At 47.6% G+C, this 16344-nt stretch overlaps 1 protein-coding gene across 1 annotated transcript; it reads right to left on the bottom strand.

The window, feature by feature from the left end:
* Positions 1-1922: 1922 nt before the first annotated feature.
* On the bottom strand, positions 1923-16310 carry UTP6 (UTP6 small subunit processome component). Its single transcript, XM_040329235.1, has 19 exons — positions 16146-16310; positions 14963-15047; positions 14817-14858; positions 11662-11754; positions 11516-11563; positions 11369-11432; positions 11172-11290; positions 8309-8386; positions 7723-7804; positions 7348-7429; positions 6745-6926; positions 6580-6659; positions 6294-6371; positions 5574-5753; positions 5385-5465; positions 5181-5284; positions 4036-4102; positions 3874-3946; positions 1923-2775 (listed from the first exon to the last, which is right to left on the bottom strand). Exons 1-19 carry the CDS (start codon positions 16235-16237, stop codon positions 2618-2620), a joined length of 1788 nt encoding a protein of 595 aa, XP_040185169.1. The 5' UTR covers positions 16238-16310; the 3' UTR covers positions 1923-2617.
* Positions 16311-16344: the final 34 nt, after the last annotated feature.

Below are 16344 nucleotides of genomic sequence, written 5' to 3' on the forward strand. Positions count from 1 at the left end.
TAATTGGTTCCCATCTAAATTGGTCCGTCTGTGTATGAATGTGAGTTAGGGACCTTAGATTGTAAGCTCCTTGAGGGTAGGGACTGATGTGAATGTATAATATTATATATATAAAAAGCACCGTGTTAATTGACAGCGCTATATAAGTACCTGAAATAATAATTAAGGCCCCTTTTACACTGGGGCAGTACAGCGCTGCTATACCGTTGGAATTGTGGCTGTATTAACCCCCGCTAGCGGCCAAAAAAGGGTTAATACCACCGGCAATGTACCTCTGCAGAAGCGCATTGCCGGCGGTATTACCGCAAGTGTCCCATTATTTTCAATGGGAAGGAGCGTTATACACACCGCTCCAAAGATGCTGCTTGCAGGAGATTTTTTTTTTCCTCCTGCCAGCGCATCGCCTCAGTGTGAAAGCCCTCGGGCTTTCACATTGAGAATTCTGGGGCAGGAGTATTTCAGGCGTTATTTATGCGCTAAAATACTCCTCAGTGTGAAAAGCAGCCTTAGGCAGTTTGAAAATGCGCCAGACCAGACTAGCGGGCATGCATCATTTCAAGTAACACATGCCTGTTGGGATACAATTGAAATGAATTGTGCCACAGCATACTAACATGTAGGCATGAATGAGCCATAAAGGAAATCTGTCCTCAGAGAAGCAGAATGCTACGATTCATTTCCAGCCTGTCACGATGGTCCTCTGGATTCAATACATCAAATCACTTTCATGGAACAAGTATCCTTGTATGCCTAAAAAAAAAAAAGTGCCTTTTCTCTGTCTACTTGTTCTGGGACATTGACTGATTCACCATTTAAGGACCGCCTCCTGCACATATACGTCGGAAGAGAGGCGCGGCTGGGCACAAGCACGTACCTGTACGTCCTCTTTAAGTGCCCAGCCGTGGGTCGCGGCAATGCTGTGAAAATGACAATTGTCCCAAAAATGTGTCAAAATTGTCCGATGTGTCTGCCATAATGTCACGGTCACGAAAAAAAAAAATCGCTGATCGCCGCCATTAGTAGTAAAATAAAAAGAAATATTAATAAAAATGCAATAAAACTATCCCCTATTTTGTAAACACTATACATTTTGCGCAAACCAATCGATAAACACTTATTGCGATTTTTTTTTTTTTTACCAAAAATAGGTAGAAGAATACATATGTGCCTAAACTGAGGAAAAAAAAAATATTTTTATATATTTTTGGGGGATATTTATTATAGCAAAAAGGAAAAAATGTTGAATTTTTTTCAAAATTGTTGCTCTATTTTTGTTTATAGCGCAAAAAATAAAAACCGCAGAGGTGATCAAATACTACCAAAAGAAAGCTCTCTTTGTGGGGAAAAAAAGGACGCCAATTTTGTTTGGGAGCCACGTCGCACGACCGCGCAATTGTCAGGTAAATCGACACAGTGCCGAATCGCAAAAAATGGCCAGGTCCTTTACCTGCATTTTGGTCCGGGTCTTAAGTGGTTAAGAAGTATGGAGACCAGCAATGAGACACCTCTTATATCTCCTGGGTGCTTGAGTACTTTTTTTCCTCGGAGGCCTTCCATATTTCAGCAGGACAATGCTATACTGCATCTGTGACAACAGCATGGCTTTGTAGTAGAAGAGTCTGGGTGCTTAATTGGCCTGCCTACAGTCCAGACCTTTCACCAAGGGAAAATATATGGTGCCTCTTTAAACATAAAATACAAAAAAAAATGAGACCCAGGATTGTTGAGGAGGTAGAATCCTATATCAGAGAAGACCGGGGGCAGCATTCATCTCTCAGAACTCCAGCAACTGGTCTTCCTAGTGCTCAGGTGTTTACAGTGTTGTTAATAAAGGTGGGGGATGCTACAACGTGCTAAACATGGCCCTGTCCCAACTATAGACATGTTGCTGTGCCATCAATTTCAAAATGACCTTATTTTTATTGAAACAGTACATTTTCTTAGTTTAAACATCGGATTTATTCACAATAGACAATGTAAAATAGAATAGGGGTTTAAGATTTGCAAAGCATTTCATTTTTATGGCAATGTTACACAACAGCCCTACATTTTTGGAATTAGGGTTGTACTTGTTCAGGGTCAAAGAATAACCCCAACCTTTATATCTCCTGCGCCCGAGAGTAATCCTGACCCTTATTCCTCCTGAGTGCTGTGTACTTGTTTGGGATCAGAGGGTAACCCTTACATCTTCTGAGCAATCAGTACTTTTTTTTTTTGGCCAGAGGGTAACCTTAACGCTCCTGAGTGCAGTTTACTTATTTCTGGTCAAAAAGTAACCGTAACTCTTATTCTTGCCAAATGCTTTGCACTTGTTCTGTGTCAGAGAGTAACTCTTATTCATCATATGCACAGCTACATTACAGAAGTCACTAAAGATGTTGAGTGAGGTTACAAATCCCAGCCACAGCACACTGCCCCTGCATATTTTTTTTCATTGCTACAGTCTGCTGGCCAGGGTGCTGTGTTCAAATTCTGGAAGACGGCCACGCTCTCACACTGCTGTGACATTTCTTTGATGAAGATCCATGATGATGATTTTTATTAAAAAATATTGATCAGAGAACAACAACTCAAAACCACCCAGAACGACCCCCCCATCCAACGTGGCAATGTTCAGCTATAAGTGTCCAGTCTGTAGCAGGGTGTATTTATTTATAAATTGTTCAACGTTCTCCCCCTGCAGCACTTTCATGGCTCTCCAGTGGATGGGACCGCAGTTCTCTGGTTTCCCATCTGAATGGCTCAATTCTTCTTTAATATAAGAAAGCCACAAATCTGGGGGGGGACAGAAAAAAATATATATATATCAGATAACATCACATAGGAGCTAATCACACTCCCCGTCATAGACCTTCACCCATCCATATGCTGGGACTTACTGTAGCTCCACCTTGCCCTCCCATCAAACTTTGACTTTTGTGCAATTTCTCAGGATTTCAACAATTTCTCCAAATGTTTAAAGGGGTGGTAAAGGTACATTTTTTTTTTCCCCGAAATAGCTTCCTTTACCTCAGTGCCGTCCTCCTTCACTTACATCATCCTTCCATTTTGCTTTTAAATGTCCTTATTTCTTCTGAGAAATCCTCACTTCCTGTTCTTCTGTCTGTAACTCCACACAGTAATGCAAGGCTTTCTCCCTGGTGTGGAGTGTCGTACTCGCCCCCCTCCCTTGGACTACCGGAGAGTCAGGACACCCACTAACACACAGATCCTTTCTCTATCTGCAACAGAGCATCCTGACTCTCCTGTAGTCCAAGGGAGGGGGCGACCACGACACTCCACACCAGGGAGAAAGCCTTGCATTACTGTGTGGAGTTACAGACAGAAGAAGAACAGGAAGTGAGGATTTCTCAGAAGAAATAAGGACATTTAAAAGCAAAATGGAAGGATGAGTTAAGTGAAGGGAGGACTGCACTAAGGTAAAGGAAGCTATTTAGGGGGGGGGGGGGGGGGAAATGTACCTTTACAACCCCTTTAAAGGCATTGACTTTGAGAACAATTTATGGACAGACATTGCTCTGGCTTGAGCACTAAAAGTCATGCGCAGACCCTTCCTCTGCAGATATTGAAGGTCAGTGACAATGTTCCTCACCAGCCCTGACAACCCTTTCACAGACCTATTCTCAGGAGAAAAGGTTTAGTTGTTTTTGATAAATGGGCCCATCAAAGATATTTCTGCACCCTGCAGTCAGTTTAGAGTTACAGCAGCTACAGTCTGGTGTCCTCCCCTCTGGTCTGCCATGTGTCGGGTGGAGCTGGATGAACTCATTCATTGAATGGCAGAATCCCGTCTACACTACAATGGAGCGTCACCAGAGCCGGAAATTTGGGCAATATTTCAGAATATTTATTTAATTCACAGAAATAACTCACCGGGGTTTGTAGAGCCAAATTCTCGCAATGCCCGTTCATAATACTCCCGTAAGTTTGCCATCTTGCTTTGTTCCTAAGAGGGAGGAAAGAAGGCTGATCAGTGATTGGCTGGGTAAGAACAGACCTGAGTAACTGCACCAATTCCCAGATCACAACACACACCTGCTCTTTCTCAATGTCAATCATCTTCTGAAAAAACTCCTCGGAGAATGGGCGATTCTCATGTAAGCTGGGAAGAATAGGAAAAAAAAAAAAAAAAAGTGAGATACTTCATTGTGATCAGTCAGATTATCCGATCCCGCACTCCCTTACCCATCCACTACCTAGTTACTGTTCAGCGTAACCGGTTCCCGACTGTCTCGCGTCTATTTACAAGGGCAGAATGGCTCCCCCATGCACGAAACCCCATACTAGGTTTCCTTTAACAGACGTCAGAGGGGGCGCGCACCCACTGCACGGCAGGGGGACACACAGGGATTTGTGTGTAAACACACAAATCCCTGTGAGGTCAGAGGAGAGGAGACATGTCGTTAGCTCCTAGTAAGTAGGAACAGCAATATGTCTCCTTTCCTACAAGTGCAATCCCCTCACAGTTAGAACACACACTTAACCCCTTGATCACCCCCTAGTGTTAACTCCTTCCTTATTTTTATAGGGCTGATCGCTGTATAAAATGTCAACGGTCCCAAAAATGTGTCAAGTATCCGATCTGTCTGTCGCAATACCGCAAAAAAAACCCCACAAATCTTTCCCATAGTTTGTAGACGCTATAACTTTTGCGCAAACCAATCAATATATGCCAATTGTGATTTTTTTTTTTTTACCAAAAATATGTAGAAAGATTGGACGGGTGATCTGTCTAGCAAAGTTCCCTGGACAAGGGGGAGGGGCTTGTTTATGACAGCACGTGGCAGGGAACACACAGCTATTTAAATGACAGCCGTTATGTTCCCCGCACTCTGATCAATCAGGCGGCGGCTCGGCTCTCTTTCCCTGCACAGGTAGGCTGCACTGGCAGACACAGGCTGCACTGGCAGGCACAAATAAAGTTGTTAATATTTATTTTTATAACTTAATTCTGCATAAAACATTTAAGTGTTTGTTCATGAGATAATTTATGGCATGTTAAGGGGCGGAAATAGGGGCAGGGTAGGGGTTAGTTGGGCGGGCGGGGCAACCAGTGGCGAGTAACCCTTGAGGTCTGGCTAGTAGCTCAGGACTTGAAATTTTGAGCCCTGATCTAGTGTGACCCAGTAGTCGGCTCACCGCCAGGCCATACCATCTAATATGGCCAATGTTCTGCTCACCTGCTGAAGACTTTCTTTGCTTTCTTGTAACCCTGAGTCAGGTAGGTCCAATCAAGATATTTCACCTTCATAGTCTTGGTGACTATAGGGTTTAAGACAAGTTTCTGCAGGAAAAAGATTATTAAGCCCCTAAAATGTGACACACACACACACACACACACACCTTGACAAATATCTTCTGACCTCAAGGGCAGCACATTTTACCTGGTACAAGGCCTCTGTGTCTTCTGCACTCCTCTCCTTCTCACTCCATTCCACCATTATTGTCCAGAGAGGTGGACTGTCCTGTGGAGAACCAAGACACAGACTGTGGTTACAAACACTGAGCCATTCCATGTGTCTGCTGAACAATTCCTTCCAAAGACACCAACCCCATGACCAGAGAGCTCATACCTTGGGCTTCACTTCTGTAAATGCCTTTGTAAACACTTGCTCCACATCCCCAGCCTTCATAGAGATAAGAACCTCCAATCTTATCCTCCATATGTCCACAGATGAGCCAAACCTATCAGTGGCTGCAGAGGATACATCTATTGCCAATTCCATTTGCCCAAGCTCCACTAGGTGTGAAATCTAAAATATAAAAATCAAACATAAAAATTCCAAACTCAAAAGTAAATATCAGAGTCCCAATCTCATCTACATTCAGGCTGTGTTCACACCACGGCACAGAGTGGCTCACAGCAGGGGTTTTTGGTTGAATTCGGACCAGAAAATGCACAGGACTTCTGTGCAATTCGCACCGGAGATGTGTAAACTGGCTCCATAGAGAAGGTCACAATCTCCTGCAATGCAAATTGGAATGCAGGGAAAAGTAAATACCCCTCCCCAAGCCACAGGCCTCTTTACATTTAATCACTTGCCGTCCCAGCACAATTACTGCGGTAGCTATGTCGCTGAGCACTAGCGCGCCCCCCTGAGGGCACACATCAGTTGCGATCCCCCGACCACAGTCTGGTGGACATAGAGGATCTCAGCGGCAAGGGTATCCTGTAAATTCACTATGGTCATAGCGAGCATGCGATTACAATTTAAAAACAGTCAAGAATTGCTTCTATTCAGGACAACATGATACTCCGTTCTTATAAAAAGGGATTCAGTCCTCGCACTCACCCACTCCTTGTATCTTGCTGGTGGTAATAAGGCCGCTTCATGTGCTTTGCCGAAAGCCGACAGTAGTCTCTCCGTCCTCTGAAACCAAAAGAGAGATTTATTAAGCCAAAAGGTGAAGAGCTGATCTTTGACTTGTCATGGCAAGTGAGCCTTTTACATGACAAGGGCTATGACAGATGGAGGGACAGAGATCTAGAACATGGGATGATGGATGGAAGAGCAGTGATCTAACACATGGGATGGCCTGGGGATCGGCAGAAAGCTAAAATGTGTAGTCTTTACTTACCTGTTGTTTCAGTTCTTTGCTGTTGGTTTGACGTTTGTATCTCTCCAAACAGAAAGTGATGTACAGATCCCACATGGATTCTACAGGAAGAGAAGGACATAGCTATACACACCAGCCTGCTATACACTCTACAGATCATATATCATTCCAGAAGAGATTTCAGACCTTTGTGGAGAGAACAGAGAGCCGTCTCATACACTTGGCTGCATCGCTCCTCTTGTCGCGCTGCTTCCTGGGCTTTTGCCCGTTTGGGCGTAGACTCTGCTGATGGTGAAGCTTTCATTAACAGTTCCTGACGTGCCAAGAAGTCCCAGGTGACAGGATCATCCGCGTGGAGCGTCTGCAGGCTGAGCAATAAGAATTTCATTCATTACCATTACACAGACCTGACCAACTGTTGTAGATGTGATTGATGTTGTAGACTCCAATCTGACCTCAATTGGATCCTACACCCCCAATAACACCTACTACACAACTGGGAAATACGATTGTCCATACATCCACCATCACCAACTCAGAACTACATGAACCAACTTCTAACTATAGTCACAAATAACCGTACACAGCAGGATAAGTGAAGTACTGAACCCAGAGTAAGTCAGGTGGTTGGCATTTTCAGAAGGTGGTCAGCACTCCTGCAGCATTTTTGTGAATGCCTCACCCATGGGGGTCTATAAAGCTTTCATAAGATGGCAGCCAGGACTGTGCTGGGATCATCTGCTCCTATAAGAACCTACAGATAGTAAATAGTACCTGGATCAGACTTACTCAGACAGGATCTCCTTATGCAGCTCTTCTAAAAACTGAAACTTCTTAGCAATTGTCAGCAGCGACAAGTGGAACTCGGCCCCTGAAAACACAAGGATATTAGTCATCCGACAATAATATATTAAGACAAAAAGAGATCAATTGAGGTTTTGCAGGGTAAAGAGTAGTATAAGCATTGCAACATACATAAAGAATATTCGATTTCCAGTAAATATGATGATGGTAACAAAAAGGTACACCGTTATACTTAAACCTCTTGGACTGTAGAAAACAAGTAGAGCTGGGCAATGAAAGGGATACAAGTACTGGGAATAAGGAGTCGGTACTTCAGCGTATGATCTCTTGTCAAAGTTCATCCAATAAAGCTATGCTCACCTTTTATCTTCTCCACCGCTGCTTTATAAACCACCCGGGCCAATTCTCCATTCAAGATGGCTTCTGAGTAACCAGCTTCACCCTGTGACATGACAACACAAATAATGGTTCAAAGACACTCTGACCACACAATGACATCGCACTGTCTGACCCCCCCCATGACAGGTTGTTCCTCCCTGCACTCCTACAGCAGGGTCCTTCCTGCACCCCTACAGCAGGGACCTCCCTGCACCCCTACAGCAGGGACCTCCCTGCACCCCTACAGCAGGGTCCTCCCTGCACCCCTACAGCTTCCCGACAGCGGGGTCCTCCCTACAGCTTCCCGACAGCGGGGTCCTCCCTACACCTTCCCAACAGTGGTGTCCTCCTGCACTTCCCAGATTATATGAAAAAAATCTCAGATTGATTGCCACCACCCACCTACCCCAAATGATGTCAGATCAAATAGTCCACCTCTCTTTTATACCAGTAGGAATGCTGCATGAGAATGGGAAGGAGGGGGTCACAGTCAGTAACCACTGCTGGGCATTAATAAGGGTAACAACTCCCCGATATGTAGAAAACCCATGGCACTGCTCAGCCTTACCACATCCATACTGGCTTTGTCCAGCATTTCCTTCTCATTCCTCTGTTTCTCAGTGTTCATCAGCTCCATCCGGAAATACTAGAAGACAAGGCACATGCCATTCATTCCTACTACAACATGTGATGAAGTGCACCCCATGAAAATTGTGGACATCTTCAATATACGTATGAACAAAATTACGCTCACAAGTTTACATACCCTGGCAGAATTTATGATTTCTTGGCCATTTTTCAGAGACTATGAACACAAACTTTTTTCACTCATGGTTAGCATTTGGCTGAAGCCATTTATTATCAAAAAAATGTGTTTACTCCTTTTTAAATCATAATGGCAGCAGAAACTACCCAAATAGCCCTGATCAAAAGTTTACATACCCTGGTGATTTTGGCCTGATAACATGCACACAAGTTGACACAAAAGGGTTTGAATGGTTAATAAAAAGGTAACCATCCTCACCTGTGATCTGTTTGCTTGTAGTGTGTGTGTGTGTTAGGGGTGCAACGGATCAAAAAACTCACGGTTCGGATCGTTCCTCGGATCGGGAGTCACGGATCGGATCATTTTTCGGATCGGCAAAAAAAAAAAGACAAGACAAATGCCCATCAATGCAGTGTGACCTGTGCCCTCCACTGTAGTCTCACCGTGCCCCAAATTGCAGCCTCATCAACTGATCATCCCTACACTACTAGTACTGACAATCAACTGGAAATATATATTTTCCAATTGATCCTGGTTCTATCTGCACCATAACGGTTAACTACAGTGTGACAATGGTTTGTAGTACATGCAGCATTCATCCATCAATCTTGAATACTTGAGAAAGGACACCCACCTGGTCCACTTAAAGTTTAACTTCAGCAAAATTTTTATTTTATAGCTTTGAACGGCATGGTAAAAGGTAGGGACCAATTGTTATGGTGGTTTAGGGCAACATTAGTGACATTTCCCCTCACTCTCTTATCTTCAGTCACAAGATAGAGAAAACAAAATTCACAAATAGTGATAAAAGTATGAGAGATTATAGCTTTCCCCTCCTCTACTAATGCTAGCCATACACGCATACATTTCTCTTGTTAGCCCGTGGAGTGAAGGAGAGAAAACCAGCAGAGTCCTCCAATCCACACTAAACAACTGCCGGCTATTTCATTTAGGGTAAATTCACAAATACCGGCGCTGTGACAGATCTACATGCCAGGGACACCCGCCCCTCACCCACTTCTGCGTTTCCCGGTGATTCTCCGCTACATTTCCTGGATGGACACACAGGCAGATAACATGGGGACACGGCGTGTGTGTAGAAGGGGCGGGGCGATGTATGAGGAGCGATAGAAGAGAGTGTGATTGGAGGGAGGAAGGGATCGGCTCACTCGCACTCACACAGCCCCGCCTCCTCCTAACCCCGCACTGTGATGGACAGAACACATCCCAGCATTCTGTCTATCACAAGCTGGGGGGTTAGGAGGAGGCGGGGCTGTGTGAGTGCAGCAGAGCGGAGGCAATTACAATGTCGGCTGTTACAGCGTATCCCGCGGATCACGTGTGTGCCGATCCGAGGCTGTTGATCCGTGCGGATCACGGATCAATAACGATCCGTTACACCCCTAGTGTGTGTGTGTGTGTGTTATATATATATATATATATATATATATATATATATATATATATATGTGTTCAAACTCTAATCAAGAAGTGGAAAATTAGGGGTTCTGTTGAATCCAAACCACGGTCAGGTAGACCAACTAAAATTTCAGCCACAACTGCCATAAAAATTGTTTGGAATGCAAAGAAAAACCCACAAATAACTTCAGGTGAAATACAGGACTCTCTGAAAACATGTGGTGTGGCCGTTTCAAGATGCACAATAAGGAGGCACTTAAAGAAAGATGGGCTGCACGGTTAAGTCGCCAGAAGCCATTACTACGCAAATACCACAAAGTATCCCGTTTACAATACGCCAAACAGCACAGAGACAAGCCTCAAACATTCTGGCACAAAGTCATTTGGAGTGGCGAGACCAAAATTTTGCTTTTTGGCCACAACATTTGGAGAGGAGTCAACAAGGCCTATGATGAAAAGGTACACCATTCCTACTGTGAAACATGGAGGTGGATCGCTGATGTTTTGGGGATGTGTGAGCTACAAAACGGCACAGGAAATTTGTTCAAAATTGTTGGCAAGATAATTGCAGTATGTTATCAAAAAATACTGGAGCAACATTTGCATTCATCAGCCAGGAAGCTGCGCATGGGATGTACTTGGACATTCCAACATGACAATAATCCAAAACACAAGGCCAAGTCCACCTGTCATTGGCTACAGCAGAATAAAGTGAAGGTTCTGGAGGGGCCATCTCAGTCTCCTGACCTGAATATCATTGAGCCACTCTGGGGAGATATCAAAACATGCTGATCATGCAAAACAGCCCAAGAATTTAAAAGAACTAGAGGAATAGGCAGCTTTACCATCTGAGAAGATAAAGAGCCTCATCCACTAAAGACTTCAAGCTGTCGATGTTAAAGGGGGCAATGCACGGTATTAAAAACTGGGGTATGTAAACTTTTGATCAGGGTCATTTTGGTAGTTTCTGTTGCCATTATGGATTTAAAAAGAGTAAACACAGGTGATAATAAATAGAAATCAGCCAAACACTGACCATGAGTGAAAGAAAAGTTTTTGTGTTATCATTCATATTCTCTGAAAAATGGCTAAGAAATCATAAATTCTGCCAGGGTATGTAAACTTATGAGCACAACTGTACATACATATATTTTTATATTACACACACACACACACACACAGTAGAGCTGGTGGGAGAACCACCACAGTAATAGGGTTTCCTGTCCAGCCCATGGGTTGCACTAACCTCTTGGTACACCTTGGAGGAGTCCGGGTGGAATCGGAGAGCTCGTAGAAAAAGGTGCCGAGCGCTCTCGGTTGAAAGCTGATCCTCGAACTCCCACTTTGCCGCCATTATCCACAGCGCTGGAGAGAAGGGAGATGGGGTTAGCATGTACAGTCATACAATTACAGCAATCCTCTATCTCCAATCTCTGCTCCTACCTGGTTTATCTGCTTGGACAGCCAGCAGGGAGGAGAAGATTTTACTCAGCTGAGATCGGCAGTTCTGGAAAAAAAAACAGGTACATTTTGAGACATGAGATCACAACACCGGGGGAGTAGACATGACCTGAGGACAAAACAACCCACCCATTTCTTGCAGAATGCAATATGTGACATCCAGAGCTGGAGGTCCTCCTGGAAAACAAGAAAACAGAACTGACATGGCAGCACTGAAAGGGAGAACTGGAGACCACCATGACTGCACAGGGGCCCCCCAACCACCCAACACCTACCTTCCATTTGTTGGTGGCCCGGGCAAACAACTGGTGAATCCTCTGTACAATGACATATTCAATCTCTTCCTTCTTAAAGGAGTAACCAATCCGCTGAGGAGAAGAGGATACGATTCACCATGGATATAGCGACACACTGGATCCTAAACAATCCCCACTGCCTGCCCCCCTCACCTTGTATAGAGTGACACACCAGACCCCGAATATACAAGGCCCCGTATAATCTCCACTGCCTGCCCCCCTCACCCTGTATATAGTGACACACCAGACCCCGAATATACAAGGCCCTGTATAATCTCCACTGCCTGCCCCCCTCACCCTGTATATAGTACCACACCAGCCCCCGAATATACAAGGCCCTGTATAATCTCCACTGCCTGACCCCCTCACCCTGTATATAGTACCACACCAGCCCCCGAATATACAAGGCCCTGTATAATCTCCACTGCCTGCCCCCCTCACCCTGTATATAGTACCACACCAGCCCCCGAATATACAAGGCCCCCGTATAATCTCCACTGCCTGCCCCCCTCACCCTGTATATAGTACCACACCAGCCCCCGAATATACAAGGCCCCCGTATAATCTCCACTGCCTGCCCCCCTCACCCTGTATATAGTGACACACCAGACCCCGAATATACAAGGCCCTGTATAATCTCCACTGCCTGCCCCCCTCACCCTGTATATAGTACCACACCAGCCCCCGAATATACAAGGCCCTGTATAATCTCCACTGCCTGACCCCCTCACCCTGTATATAGTACCACACCAGCCTCCGAATATACAAGGCCCTGTATAATCTCCACTGCCTGACCCCCTCACCCTGTATAGGGTGACACACCAGACCCCGAATATACAAGGCCCCGTATAATCTCCACTGCCTGCCCCCCCTCACCCTGTATAGAGTCACACACAAGACCCCGAATATACAAGGCCCTGTATAATCTCCACTGCCTGCCCCCCTAACCCTGTATATAGTGACACACCAGACCCCGAATAATCTCCACTGCCTGCCCCCCACACACTGTATATAGTGCCACACCAGCCCCAGAATATACAAGGTCCCGTATAATCTCCACTGCCTGCCCCCCTCACCCTGTACAGAGTGACACACCAGCCCCCGAATATACAAGGCCCCGTATAATCTCCACTGCTTGCCCCCCCTCACCCTGTATAGAGTCACACACAAGACCCCGAATATACAAGGCCCTGTATAATCTCCACTGCTTGCCCCCCCTCACCCTGTATATAGTGCCACACCAGCCCCCGAATATACAAGGCCCTGTATAATCTCCACTGCCTGCCCCCCTTACCTTGTATATAGTGACACACCAGCCCCCGAATATACAAGGCCCCGTATAATCTCCACTGCCTGCCCCCCCTCACCTTGTATATAGTGACACACCAGACCCCGAATATACAAGGCCCCGTATAATCTCCACTGCCTGCCCCCCCTCACCCTGTATAGAGTGACACCAGCCCCCGAATATACAAGGCCCCGTATAATCCCCACTGCTTGCCCCCCTCACCTTGTATAGAGTAACACCAGCCCCCGAACATACAAGGCCCCGTATAATCTTCACTGCCTGCCTCCCTCACCTTGTATAGAGCAACACACCAGACCCCGAATATACAAGGCCCTGTATAATCTCCACTGCCTGCCCCCCTCACCTTGTATATAGTGACACACCAGACCCCGAATATACAAGGCCCCGTATAATCTCCACTGCCTGCCCCCCCTCACCCTGTATAGAGTGACACCAGCCCCCGAACATACAAGGTCCCGTATAATCTCCACTGCCTGCCCCCCTCACCTTGTATATAGTGCCACACCAGAACCCGAATATACAAGGCCCTGTATAATCTCCACTGCCTGCCCCCCTCACCCTGTATATAGTACCACACCAGCCCCCGAATATACAAGGCCCTGTATAATCTCCACTGCCTGCCCCCCTCACCCTGTATAGAGTCACACACAAGACCCCGAATATACAAGGCCCCGTATAATCTCCACTGCCTGCCCCCCCTCACCCTGTATAGAGTGACACCAGCCCCCGAACATACAAGGTCCCGTATAATCTCCACTGCCTGCCCCCCTCACCTTGTATATAGTGCCACACCAGAACCCGAATATACAAGGCCCTGTATAATCTCCACTGCCTGCCCCCCTCACCCTGTATAGAGTCACACACAAGACCCCGAATATACAAGGCCCCGTATAATCTCCACTGCCTGCCCCCCCTCACCCTGTATAGAGTGACACCAGCCCCCGAATATACAAGGCCCCGTATAATCCCCACTGCTTGCCCCCCTCACCTTGTATAGAGTAACACCAGCCCCCGAACATACAAGGCCCCGTATAATCTTCACTGCCTGCCCCCCTCACCTTGTATAGAGCAACACACCAGACCCCGAATATACAAGGCCCTGTATAATCTCCACTGCCTGCCCCCCTCACCTTGTATATAGTGACACACCAGACCCCGAATATACAAGGCCCCGTATAATCTCCACTGCCTGCCCCCCCTCACCCTGTATAGAGTGACACCAGCCCCCGAACATACAAGGTCCCGTATAATCTCCACTGCCTGCCCCCCTCACCTTGTATATAGTGCCACACCAGAACCCGAATATACAAGGCCCTGTATAATCTCCACTGCCTGCCCCCCTCACCCTGTATAGAGTCACACACAAGACCCCGAATATACAAGGCCCCGTATAATCTCCACTGCCTGCCCCCCCTCACCCTGTATAGAGTGACACCAGCCCCCGAACATACAAGGTCCCGTATAATCTCCACTGCCTGCCCCCCTCACCTTGTATATAGTGACACACCAGCCCCCGAATATACAAGGCCCCGTATAATCTCCACTGCCTGCCCCCCTCACCCTGTATAGAGTCACACACAAGACCCCGAATATACAAGGCCCCGTATAATCTCCACTGCCTGCGCCCCACACACTGTATATAGTGCCACACCTGGCTCTGTACAGATCTCTACTGCCTGCCCACACCCTGTATATCTTGACACATGGGGCCTCATACAATCTCTCTTGATATGTACACCCTCACAGGAGTCAGCTGATGTGTGGGGAAGCTCTCATGCAATCACTGACCCCCCAATCACATCTATAAGATGACACTGTGGCTCACCTGACGCCTCTTCTTCAGGAGCTCCAGGAAGTTGATCTCATACTGCAGAGAGAGAGAAATGATCATTAGATTCCTCATACCTCGCTCTGATATACTCTTACAGCAGAAGCCTTGTGCCTCATTCAGATGATCATACAGAGCAGTACCTGAACATAGCCAATGAAATCCTCCTTTTCCACGACCCTCCTCTTCAGTTTGTACTCCAGAGAAGTCCTCTTCTTAATGACAGATCTGTAACATCAAGAATAATGAGGTGATCACATGAGAGCCAGAAGAAGGACATTTACCCAGTGAAGGAAAATCCCAGAGAGAGGTCCTATGCCCCTGGTGATGAGGAGGTTCTCCGGAGGGGACGCGCTATGCCCCCCCCCCCCCCCCGTGACAGGGAGGTCCTGCAGAGGGGAACGCGCTCTGCCCCCCCCCCCCCGGTGACAGGGAGGTCCTCCGGAGGGGACGCGCTCTGCCCCCCCCCCCCCCGGTGACAGGGAGGTCCTCCGGAGGGGACGCTCTCTGCCTCCCCCCCTCCGGTGACAGGGAGGTCCTCCGGAGGGGACGCTCTCTGCCTCCCCCCCCTCCGGTGACAGGGAGGTCCTCCGGAGGAGACGCTCTCTGCCTCCCCCCCTCCGGTGACAGGGAGGTCCTCCGGAGGGGACGCTCTCTGCCTCCCCCCCTCCGGTGACAGGGAGGTCCTCCGGAGGGGACGCGCTCTGCCCCCCCCCCCTCCGGTGACAGGGAGGTCCTCCGGAGGGGACGCGCTCTGCACCCCACCCTCCGGTGACAGGGAGGTCCTCCGGAGGGGACGCTCTCTGCCTCCCCCCCTCCGGTGACAGGGAGGGTCCTCCGGAGGGGACGCTCTCTGCCTCCCCCCCTCCGGTGACAGGGAGGTCCTCCGGAGGGGACGCTCTCTGCCTCCCCCCCTCCGGTGACAGGGAGGTCCTCCAGAGGGGACGCGCTCTGCCCCCCCCCTCCGGTGACAGAGAGGTCCTCCAGAGGGGACGCGCTCTGCCCCCCAGTGATATTAAGGTCCTCCAGAGCGCTCTGCCCCCCAGTGATATTAAGGTCCTCCAGAGCGCTCTGCCCCCGGTGACTGGGATGAAGGCATGCTCAACCTATGGCCCTCCAGCAGTTGTGGTGGATCATGAGTCCCATGAGGCATTGTAAGGCTGACAGTTACAAAGCATTATTCACAGGCAGAGGCATGATGGGACTTGTGGTTCCATAACAGCTGGAGGGCCACAGGTTGAGGAACCATGGTGAAGAGTTACAAACAAATATATTGTGGTGGGTGGATTATAGAGAGGTAGGTAGGGGTAGGCTGGCCTCTCTCACCTGACTTCCCCCCGGGTGAGCAGGCCCACTCTCTCCAGTTGTTCTAATTCGGGGATTAAGTCCTCCACCCGGCGCTGTACGAACTCCGCCATGCTGCTTCTCTATGGGGGAACATGTGACTTCCCCTCGTCCACGCCCCCTTTGCGCTCTATCACCCTTACTTCCGGTAATTTCTATCTATAACATGCACTCTATCAGC

The sequence above is a fragment of the Rana temporaria genome, chromosome 11 (genome assembly GCF_905171775.1).
Source record: "Rana temporaria chromosome 11, aRanTem1.1, whole genome shotgun sequence".
NCBI lineage: Eukaryota > Metazoa > Chordata > Amphibia > Anura > Ranidae > Rana > Rana temporaria.